At 40.9% G+C, this 12,011-nt stretch overlaps 1 protein-coding gene across 1 annotated transcript in view; it reads right to left on the reverse strand.

The window, feature by feature from the left end:
- PCNX2 (pecanex 2) overlaps positions 1–12,011 on the reverse strand; it is a 388,374-nt gene that overhangs the window by 262,607 nt on the left and 113,756 nt on the right. The window contains exon 9 of the mRNA XM_057505727.1: positions 3,980–4,115. Within this exon, the coding sequence (XP_057361710.1) occupies positions 3,980–4,115 (136 nt within the window). The remainder of the gene's footprint in view (positions 1–3,979; positions 4,116–12,011) is intronic.

A 12,011-nucleotide genomic window follows, 5' to 3' on the forward strand; every position in this document is an offset into this window, starting at 1 on the left:
CTATAACAGTAGCTCTATTTAAAAGTTAAAATTGCAGAATTCATAACAAATCATGTAGATGTTATATAGATTTTTTAGTGAGCTTGTAAACATGATAAATGAAAAGTATGCAAATATCCATTTTTTTAAAGTCAAGATAAACTTTCAATAAATGAAAGTATTTGATGCCTTATCTCATCTATATAATTGATGTTTCATCTGTTTCATCTATTAGTAAATGCCAATATTCTTATACACAAGGATTATTTAATAAAACATTATATATAGCACTTCATACAAATTAGAAGGCTGGTTTTTGTATTTTAAAAATGTTTTGAATTTTAAGAAATAACAGTTCATGGCTACACCATTGTGGCAAAAAAATACAAATGATACAGAAATATATAGAGTAAAATGTGGAAGTCCCCCTTTTCATTAATTCTGTAATGATGGCAAATTCTTTAATGATATAAATGCTCCCTTTACTTTAACCTGGAGTGACAGGCCCAGTGCTGTGCCCATTTCTGCAGTCCTCACCAATATTATCGCTTTAGGACCAATGAACTACTTAGCTTTCATTCTTTCCCCAGTATTAGCAATAATAATAATGTCACTCTTAGAGACTTACATAGAGCCTTAGTTTTGTATGTGAAAGTACTTTGTAAACTATCATTTTAAATGTAGGACAAGCTGAATGAGCTTGAAGGCAGATCCAGGTGAGGATAAATGCAAGCAGCAAATGTTATATTCTGATGGGTCCAAAACTGTCTTTGAGTAAACTGGGTAATGTAATAAAGAAGATGTTTCAAGGTGATTACTCAAATGCTCAGTTATGTAACATAATGAAACAATGTAGGATTTTAAAGTCATGGTAATGAATCTACCAAATATACACAATGAGCTTAGAAGTACATGATGGGAAAACTGAAGTACAGAGAAGCACCGGTTTATAACATGGATAATGTGACAGTGTGACTGATAATATTCTAAGCCCTACAGTGCTAATCTGGAGTCCAGGGGACAGATTTCACCAACCCCATGCGTGTTCCAAGCTTTATCCTTCTCTTTGTTCTAGGGAGCTGAATTCCGCAGCCATGAAAATGAAAAAGAACCTCTTCCACTCATCTGCCTAATCTAAAAAGAAGCTGACCAGGCCTCCTGAGAACCCCCCTTTCAAGGCTACTTCATTTGATGTGCACATATTTCATTTGTGCCAAGAAGAATTCCAAACAAGTCTTTTTTTCTGGTCTGGGCCCACTTTCTGGGTACCACTGGACCCTTTGCTGGAATGAGAACAGTTCGCATAAGGTTGTGGAAGGGGGACTCCCGGCACATACAGCTGCACCCAGGCAGCTGTGAAGGACAGAGGGAGGAGAGTGGTGAAGGGAAGTCATTAAATAGCTTTGCCTTAAAAGCTCTATTTCCTGCTTACTTCTGTTGGGCTTACATGGGAAACAGCTCCTCATCATCCTTATGCATCCACGCTCCAGGAAGTGAGCACACTTGCTTTCTGCCTCACCTCCAACCCTTTACCTCGGGCTGTTTTGCTGCCTCACTTCAACTCATCCTCTACACTTCAGCTGAGACGTCACTCATCAAGGAAACCTCCCTGATCCCCTGCATCTTGGCCTAGGACTTCTATGCCCCACAGCACCTGAGTCATCCTGACCATAATCTCCGTCATACAGAGCTGAACTGGTGAACCAGTTGTTACACTGCCTGAAGACAGGGACTGAGTCTCTTGGCCACTATAGCCCACCCCTAGCACAGGGCTGAAGGTAGAGTAAGCCTTCACTAAATATGTGGGGGATAACAAGTAGGAAACCACCTTAATTTTTATTTTGTGGTCAAAACCTAATCTAATTCCCTGGTGATATCAGTTAAATTTGGAAAATTAGGTAATAGACCTAAAGAATTTTTTTCTGATATGAGACCTTTGTAAATATTTACTCAGGGTCTAAATATAAGCCTGGATAGCAGTCTTCACTTTTCCACTTGTATACTTAAAATTTTAAGTTTTACTTAAAGTTAAAAAGGTTGAGGTTTGTCAATGATTTGGTTAAATGATTAAAATGAAACACTACAAATGAATTTAGTTTTTTATATGCTGATTTTCATAATCATGCCATTTATGGAAATTAAACGTAAATGGCATGACTCTTTCTGATTTATCCATGCAACATTTAGTTATTTCCAAGTTTCTGCTCTACCTGAGATGTTTTTGAGATATTAAATCAATGGATTTACATCTTTGATAATCCAAAGTTCCTAGTTTTCCTGTGGCTCTGCCACTCATGGAATCAATGACATTCACATCTTCCCAAACCATCTGGATACTTTAATATAATCTTCCTCTCTTAGAGATACAACATGGACATTCTGGAGGCAGGGAAGGGTGGTAGGGAGCTGAAGCTTCCCTGGGTCTGTGTTAGAGAAAATGCAAGTTACTCAGAGAAAACCCACATTCTGAAGGGCTTGTGGTAGGACCTAGAACTGGAAGGTAAGGTGGGGCTGGGCACAGGGCACCGAGTGTGATGGATGTAGCTGGGGCCTGGGCCCACTGGAGCACATGGAGGGACAGAAAATAACGGTGAACCCAAAGATCCTGGTGGAGTGGAAGAGGCTGCAGAATGCAGGGTCCTCAGAGCTCGGGGGTGATGGCAGGGTTAGACCCCAGCACTGGGCCCTTACGTGGGCAGGAACAGCCATCCCTCTGCAGGCACCACCACGCACACCCAGTGACCAGGATGGTGGCAGGCATCTCAGCCATGATCGGGCCCCAGAGGCACCCACCCACTTCCACCTGCCTCCCTGGGTCGAGGAAAGCTTCTTCCTGTACCCAGAGACCCTAGAACAGACAGGAGGCAAGGCTGAATGCCATAAAGACTGATTTCTTTTTTTTTAAGTTCACTGAATGCTTGTTTGCACCAAAACTCCTTGGAGCTGGAAAGGGCTGATTGACACATTTATGTCCTCCCTACCCACCCCTCCCACCCCTTACCCACCTAGTAAGGAAGTTAAAGATTTCAGAGGAAAATGCCATCACTTAGAAGATAACATCATTTTTTTGCACATCTGACCAATAGTGTATAAATTGCAACCCACTATACCACCAAGAATCTTTTGGAAAAATTTGGTTAAGCAATCATGAAAACAAATATAAAACTGTATTGTTTTTTTCATAGGTGAGGTTCTCCAGAAGAACTCAAAAGATGGCCAGGAGAAAGGTGAATACAGCAATAAGGAAACATCACGTTAACTTGACAGTATCCCATCCATAGCCAGTTCCCTTAACCTGTGCCAGCTGAAATCCACCTTTCCTCAAGGTCTATATGAAGGAGCTTCTCCATCTTCTTTCTCCAAAATGCCTTGGTTGAACTATAGCTCTAAGTTCATGTCCAGTTTTATGCCTTACCTCCCATGTTTCTTTTGCTTTGAATTCTTTGCTCTGCCTCTCACAGAGCCTCATTAAGGGTGTACTGAATAAGTAAACAAACATTGAGAAGTTCTCTCAGTAAATAACAGGAAGCTTCATCTTGGAAGCCCTTTGATGATAATGCCATTTGCTCCAAGAATAAAGCCTCCCTTCAATTCAAGATTCTCTTTGAGAATCTCTGACTGCTTAATATATAAGGCCATAATAAATAATAAAAATCCAGATATTTTCCAAGCCATGGGGAAAGAAAGGCATCCTAACCATGTGAGCTCTGTGGGATTTGTGTATCCCAGCAACCAAAGATCAATGTAAATGGATTTCTAATGTGTTTGGAAGAGCAATTAAGACAGTGGTAACCCTGTTAATACCAAGAGAAGGTTACTTATCATTTAAATGGCTTTTTTCATGTTCACTCAGTAGACCACCATGCTAGTGAGCTATCCACAACCCAGCAAAGTAAAATTCAGGACAAGACCTGACTAATTCTCTTAGGTAATACAACCTGGACAAAGGCCCAAGATTCCTGCTTCTGGAACATTCACAAACAGTGATGCTGAAACATACCCGGGGGTTTTCTGACTGGGTCCTTCGAGCCATCAAGAGTAACAGCTGCTGTTGAAGTGCGCTGACTGTGGGGTCCCCTGAAGAAGGATCTTGACTCTCAGAAGTCATGGTGCTGGAGGAGCTGATGTGCATCTCCCTGAGGACAGGCAAGAGAAGAGCTCTGGTTATCTGCGATGACGGGGACTCACCTACTTACTATACACACACAAGGAACACTTGGGGTCCCCAGTGCAGGTAGTGGGTAAGTTTTTACACCTTATATAAGCAGGTAAGAGTTGAAACTGTATGCACAAAGAGCTACCTTCAGGAAGAAGAGCAATGGGCATTGCACATATTCAGATTATTAGGCTGTCCAGTGCAGTATTGCATGGGGTCAGGAGGTAGGTGCCTGGGGTTCTAGAGATGACATTAATTTTCTAACTATTTAATGGAGTGGAGGTAGTAGAACAGTTTCTAGCTCCGTATTTTGTGAAAACAATAAATAGTGGCTGGATAATCCCCAGACACCAACCATGAAGACACAAGTGATTATCCAGCCCTCAACACCCTCTCCATGCACCCCCCAAAGCAAAGGAAGTGCACATTATGTAAAGGAAGTCCCCCTGGGAATTGAAGAAGAGGACATTACTAAGTTAGCGGTGATCTAGATCTAAATAGTTTTATTGTCTTTAGTCACACATAGTCTGACAGGACTTAAGTCAATAGAACTCTTTAAGCAGTCCCAGCCTGGCATTTTTCTTTCGACTCAGAAAGTAAAAATGAGGACACACTTTTCTATCTGCTTTTCTAGCACGGTTCTGATAATTCTGAAGAGACAATATTGACTGCTTACCTGCAGTCATTTCTAACAGGATTCCTGCTAACATAACTTTAATTTTATTCAATCATCCAAGTCTATGTGTTTCAGAAAACAGACTAAGTCCATCCATAGCCCAAAGGCTAAACCCTGGTCATGATGGCCCATTATGGTAACTCAGTTCATCCTGGCCAGTGCCTAGCTTTGAAGGGAACACCAGTAGATTAACAATAATAATAATAATAGAATAAGAATAACACTACTCTAAGAGGCCACTGTGCAGCCAAGGGGAAGTCAGCTAGGGATAAGGAAGCTCATAAGCAGGTTGTTCTACTCCTTAAAAGTAACAAGGTAAGAGACCTTCTTTCTCATGACCTTTAGATGCTATGTGAGTAGGAAACACTTGGAGCTGCGGCAGCCACACTGTCATCATGAGGGATGAGTCTGAGGACAGCAGAGCTGAGAGCAGAAAAGAAACACATTTCTTGATGATGGCATTGACCCCTTGAATTAACCAGCCTTGCCCTGATCATACATTTGGACTTCTTGTTTTATGAAATAACACATCTTATTAGTGTTTAACCCATTCTGAACATGGGTCTGATGGTACTGGCAACCCAAACTTCCTCAAGAATGTACTTGCTACACTAATGTAATAACCCTCTGCTTTCTAATCTCACATTTCATTACCCAGTCTTTGACAAGCTAGTGCATCTTTTTTTTCCTCATTCCCTAGTACTGTATTCATCAACATACAAATGCTTATTCAACAGGAACAGTGCTTAAAACACTTCCATTATTCAACACACACATGTACATGAACTTCTCTACATTTTTTTAAAAACATTATTTTCCTATAAGACTATCTGATGATGCATGCAGTAAAGACCTCCTTGTAAAGTATCATTTAGGAAACATCATTTGTTAAAGTGGGGATTTAAGAAAAAAATCAAGTGGGATAAGTACATGGAGCTTAAAAACTTAAAAATCTTATCCTCCTGTTACTTGGATGACTACTCCATGAATATAAATGGTATAATATCTGTTGCTAACAGAGGGGGATAAAACAGATTTATAAAGACTTCCATTATTCAACACACATATGTACATGAACTTCTCCACATTTTTTTAAAAACATTATTTTCCTATAAGACTATCTGACGATAGTTATTCAAACTTTTCTTCTTCACACAGAAACCACTGACTATTATAATTCTGTCATTTCACAGCTAAATACAATAGAATTGCAGGCGCCTTGCTCATACAGAGAAATCTAAATCTCAGCAAATGCCAGAACTTCACTAAAACCAAAAGATAAATCTGACTTCACTGTAGATATCGTAGGTAGGGACTATTTAAATAGACAGGGGTAGGATGGAAAAGTGTGCTTCTATGAGAAACTCTAGAAAGCATATAGCGCCCCCTCTTGGCAACTGAAATAAACTAGGACTTGACCGTTGTGGAAGGTTTAACAAAGCTGTTATTTGTGGCCTTCCTGCCTCTGGGGCGTCCTGCTTGGAAACAGGACACCAAAGGAAGTGCTAATACACTACAGCTTAGTATTTGCATGTTACTTAGCATGTTTCCAATTGCAAAATAGTAATAAGTAACGTTATTTTCTTATGCAAGCCACTTAAAAACCCAATGTAAAAACCTACAGTTTGGTTTTTCTTTTCAAAATATTTCAGACAAAGATTTTGGGCTTGACTTACTGCTCTGCTACTTAGTATCTGTGGCTAAAAGGATATTGTTTTCCTACCTCAAGTCCTCACCTATGAAACAGGTTAGATATGTCCCTCACACAGATTGCTGTAAGCATTAAATCAGACTAGGGATATAAATCACCAAATAGTGCCCCCTTGTATTAGAGACTTACTAATTAGACCTAACCTTTTTAGTTCCTCCCATTAACATAGAACCTGACTTTGCTTATGTTCATATTAAATAGAACATGACCCCTTTGCTTTTCACACAAACAACATATTAATTCCAGGTGATTGTATTAGCAAGAAAGCGGGAAAATTGTCTTCCCCTCAACTCACACTGAATCTTCTTTATTTTATAGAGACAGATTCAATGACATATTACGTTTCCTCTTAATTAACCTCTTTTGCAAGAGTTGAGTATTTTAGACAAGGCATGATAATATTAAGAAAGATCTTTGCCTGAGCTTAATGACTGGTATGTGTCCTCATCAGAAAACCTGTATTATCATGTACCCACGGGCTTACTGTTTAGCCAGGAGGAGATGATTAAATGCTATGGTAAACATTGCTCAACTGGAAGACATTTATCCCCTTACTTAAATATAGTGTCTCTGGGGCCCTGGGGTTGTAGTTGTAATCCATGTGCACCAGCCTGCCCACCAAAGACGCTGTGCTATCACAAAAACCATGCAATGGATGGGAGTCTTTGAAGAATCCCTGTCTATCTGCTTTTACTTTTATCTCTTCTCAGATCATATGTTGTTTAGTCTCAATTTTTTAGTTATGGACTGCAAGCTGCATAATCATCTAAAGTCTCCTTTTTACTAACTTAAGCCCAGAGATTTCCCCTTAATTTAATAAATACAATGGAAAGTACTAAGTTTCAAAAAATACGTCCTCCTCTAAAATAGCACTGGGAATGCAAATATTCCAAACCCATAGTAACTACACTCTGAGCAATATTATGTCCATTTGTTCTTGAGCTCTGGTTAATCTCTGGCAAACTAGTTTGGTGCAAGGCAATAGCATAAATTTATTTAAAGTAAACTGAGCCCAGATCAACAGCAGAAATGGTGATTAATGGTGGAAACTACAAACAGAGCAGCCACTAGAAGGAAATAAAGAGGAACTGGAAGCTTGGATCTCATCTGGGCCAGAACGGGGGGCACTTTGTACGGGCAGAGCTGGGTCCCAAACTGATGGTGACTGTATTCCACCATAGTGTACTCCTCAGGTTTTCATGCATCTAAGCTTCTACAAGTAACAAATCATTGAAATACACATGCTGCTTCTTCATTTTCTCACCGATGTGGAAAAACATTCCTGAAATTCTTCATCAACAGATCTCAGAAACTATAGCTACCAGCTTGAGGGCAAGGGCCTCTCTTTTTGTCTATACTGCCTATGCTTCAGGCTTACTGTGGGGCCACAGGAGACAAGCTGCCCAGAGGGGCAGCCTAGAAATGAAACTCATGGCCAAGGGTTCCACAGGGAGGATATTTAAATGAAGCAGCACTGCTTTGAAAACTATAACCTGGTGTTTAAAATTTTAACAGACGTTCTTGTTTTAAAGTCTGTTAACAGCTCTTCTTTTACATGATAGCACAATTCATCTATGCATTTGAGAAAAAGGGAGACGTGACAGTGGGAGCAAGACTGGGCCTCCAGCATGGGGTCTGACTGCCACCATGTGGCCACAGGGGCTGTGACTGGGGAACAGAACCCCACTGTGTGACAGGCATCTTCCCAGGGATTCAGGGAAGGTGCCTCAGAGAGCAGATGCTTTTCTAGTATCAGCTTCATAAACCTTCCATCCTGTGACCCTGTGCCTGGATGAAAACTTAATCTCTCTCTAACGTTTCTATTCATAAAACAAAACACAGACTACTGTGGAAGGGTCAGAAAGTAATGACTGAAAACCAGAAGAGAGAGGGCACAGAGATCTGGAAGGGCTAGTGCTCTTCAGAGGGAATCGCTGGGGGTCATGGCTTCTTTGGGATCACTTCCGCCCCTGTGTGATCAACGGCACCAAGAAGTCCAAAAGGCTTTTTTTTAATTTAAAGCAGTAACACACAACTCTCTATTATGCCGGCCAGCAGAGCGATGCAGCAACACACATACTCTCAGATGTTTATAGCTATAATTGACATGTTCAACACTTATACTTGAATGGGATACAGAACTGGCCATATTCAATACTGGGAGAATTCACAACATCTTACTCCACATTTTAAAGCCCTAATTGCCTTACTTTGGTGCCCCACATTCTGGCTCAGCACTTCCAAACCAAGGGTCACTACAACTACTGGCTAATGTGAAAAAGAGAGTCTAAAAGAGATAACTATTTTTTGCAGCTTCCTACCTGCTTATCTTCATTGGAAACAAGGTGCAAACTTAAGCGTTGTGGCTTTAAAGGGCTTTCCTGGGAGCTGATCCCAAAAAGGGAGGTTTCACTAAGGTGTGGATTAGAGAGGCTGACAACATCAACAAAATAAGAATTCTGAGGAAGCAATAAGGACTAAGTACAGGGTTTCAACCCACCATTGGCGCATAGTACACAATGGGTTCACAGATTCAGGGCAGCTTTCAAAAGTAAGCTAATTTACAAACAGAACAATACCTGCTTCAATATGTACATGACTCATAAATAAAAGCCAAAAATTAGTGAATCTAGATAAATAATTATACTATTATTAGTATTACCAACCTACTCTACTTTTTAATAAAAATAAATTAAGGTACAAAAATCCCCAATAAAAATCCTGTAAACTACTGTGCTTCAAATATGTCTTCCATTCAGTAACCCATTCTGCCAACTTCATGAGTAATAGACACTCAAAATGAAAGTAAATACTGTCTTTCCATCAGATTTCACTGGAGAGCAGGCGATACACATTGCACATGCATTTTCATTAGATTGCTTATGACACTGGAAAAACCAGAGTACTACTGAAGCACAGAAGAAAGTTCTGCTATGTTACTTAGAAGAATTTAGAGACAAAGAAATGTAAATCTTTTTGCTGAACAAGGAACAGAAAATATCAAGCTTCAATTACAAGGCCTATATAAGGGTTCACTCCAAAATGAATCCTTTGAACATGAAACATACTTCAACTTTCAAGGCAAATAGCCTACTTCAGCATCAGTTTTCTAGGCAAATTAGTAACTTCAACTTTCTAGGTAGATTAGCTCACTTTTAGCTCTCAACTACTGGATAATCCTGTGTCCTGGATAATGAATGCATTAATGCTCTGAAGGTATTTTTTAAATAGCAATTCTAAATGCTTCAATTCAAGCCAGTTCCCTCATCCTAGTTTCTGGGGAAAGCAGAACTCTGATTATGTCACCAAAGGTACTGGCTTTCTGGAAAGCTATTGTACAACCGGGAAATACTGTTTTTATTTCTTTGGCAGTTAATGAGAAATGTACTGGTTCCCACAGTGACAGCGGGGCCAATGAGGAAAATTTGTTTCCTCTCCTGGTTTCCTCCAGGAATCCCTAAAGTGACATGGAAGTTACATGGCAAGCAAGTCCCTATTTATACGTGGGAGTCAGGGATATAAAACTGTCACATGGCAACTAGGTTTAACAATGGCAAGAGGAATGGATTTCCTGCCAGTAATAAGAATTGGTGGTTTAATGGCCTAGTTGGAGGCACTCCCAGCACTGAAGTTGCCTTGTGGGGAAAAGGCTGCTTCACCAATATCTTCTATGGTGAAATGCTTAGAAATAGCCTCAACAATGAATCCCTGCCAAGTTGAAAAATCAAAATTTATGTTTATTATAGTAGAAAAACACAAAATTTAATGGCATTAAAAGCCAAGAATATAATATTTAGCTACTCTAAAATCATCATGGCGGCCAAAATGTTGGAATACAACAGGTTTAGAGGGAGAACACGAAGTACTTAACCACCTTAAAATCTCTTAACGTGACTCATAAAAGTGCAAGGGGAGAGGCTTCCACCTGACCTAAAGTCATAATGTTTTGCCAGGTAAAGTCATAGTGAACTTCAGCCACTCCCCTCCTACTTCTGTTTGGAGATAACAACAGCTAACATTTACCTGGTGTCCTCTATAGCAGGGACTGCCCTGAGCACTGTATCTATTATATTTAACTTCTGAAGGCACCCTGAGTTAATTACTAGTATTATTTCTATTTATGGATTAGAAAAGTGATGCTTAAGATGGTTATGCAAGTGGCCCAATGTCAAAAAGAGGTTACTATTAGTACTAGAATTGGAAACTGGAGAGATCTAAGACTAAAACCTATGTTTGTGCTACAAGATACTAAACCTCTGATTTCAGGGAAGTATGGTTTCCCATGGTCAGATTTTTCCAACACAGACATCTTTCTTTATGGACGGAGATAATTACTTCCACACGAATGAATGGAATACAGGTTCTCGAAGATCAAATTTGATTCTCAAATTTAAATTTCTATGTAGAATGATTCAAAGACAGTCATTTTGCAGAGGTTTATTTTCCTCCTTATAGACGGGGCTCAAGACGGCGGCATGAGTAGGGCAGCAAAATCTCCTCCTAAACCATATATATTTTTGACAATACAATAAATAAAACTACCCCTAACAGAGAGACCAGAAGATACAGTACAACAGCCAGGCTACATCTATATGTGCAAGAACTCAGCATCTCACGAAAAGGGTAAGATACAAAGCCATGACCCGCTGGGACCCAAGCACTCCCCCGACCCCAGCTCACCAGCGGGAGGAAAAGAATCAGAGTGGGGAGGGATTGGAAGCACAGGACTGCTAAATAACCAGAACTAGTAATCTGCACCAGGATCACAAACATACATGGCATGGTGTACTGGATGTTAGAGAAACGGAAAAGTAAAACTCAGTGAGCGAGTCCATAAAGCCAGCTCCCCTGGGACAAAAGAAAAGCAGGTGCTTTTTGAAAGTCTTAAAGGGACAGATGCTTAACAGCTGGATGGAACTGTTCTGGCACACTTAGCCCAGCAGGCTGGGAATCCTAGAGAACATCAGGCGCCCTAAAGCCGTGGGTGGCAACACAGCTTTGAAGCCCCTCATGGCTATAAGGAGCCTGCCATTCGTTCAACCTGGTTGGTGCTGGCCTGCCACAGCGGTGGAGCAGCTGGAACTGGCCCCACCCACAACAAAGTCCCAGAGTCTCCTCCCAGCTCGCAACTAACCAGGAAAGGCCCAGAGGCTACTGCCAGTCCACAGCTGCCCAACACAGACAGAGGAAGCCAGGGCAAGGCACGAAGGGGCGATGTTCTAACAGGAGAAGACACCTGCTGTGCCTGCCACTCCAAGCAGGGTTCTGGGCTATCCCAAGGGCTGCTGCGACCACAACAGCTCAGGGGATTAATCCAGAGGCTGCTCCCGGTGTGCGGGTAACCGACAGAGGCAGCAGAGAAGGGCAAGGTGAACAGCAAGCAGGAAGGGACTTTGTTCTCACAGCTGACACACATGCCACCTGCCTACGACCACCTCTATTGCCCTGAAAAGGTAGAAGAATCTGGTCAAGTCAAGAAAAACTCAGAC

Source organism: Manis pentadactyla, chromosome 8 (assembly GCF_030020395.1).
Source record: "Manis pentadactyla isolate mManPen7 chromosome 8, mManPen7.hap1, whole genome shotgun sequence".
Taxonomy (NCBI): Eukaryota; Metazoa; Chordata; class Mammalia; order Pholidota; family Manidae; genus Manis; species Manis pentadactyla.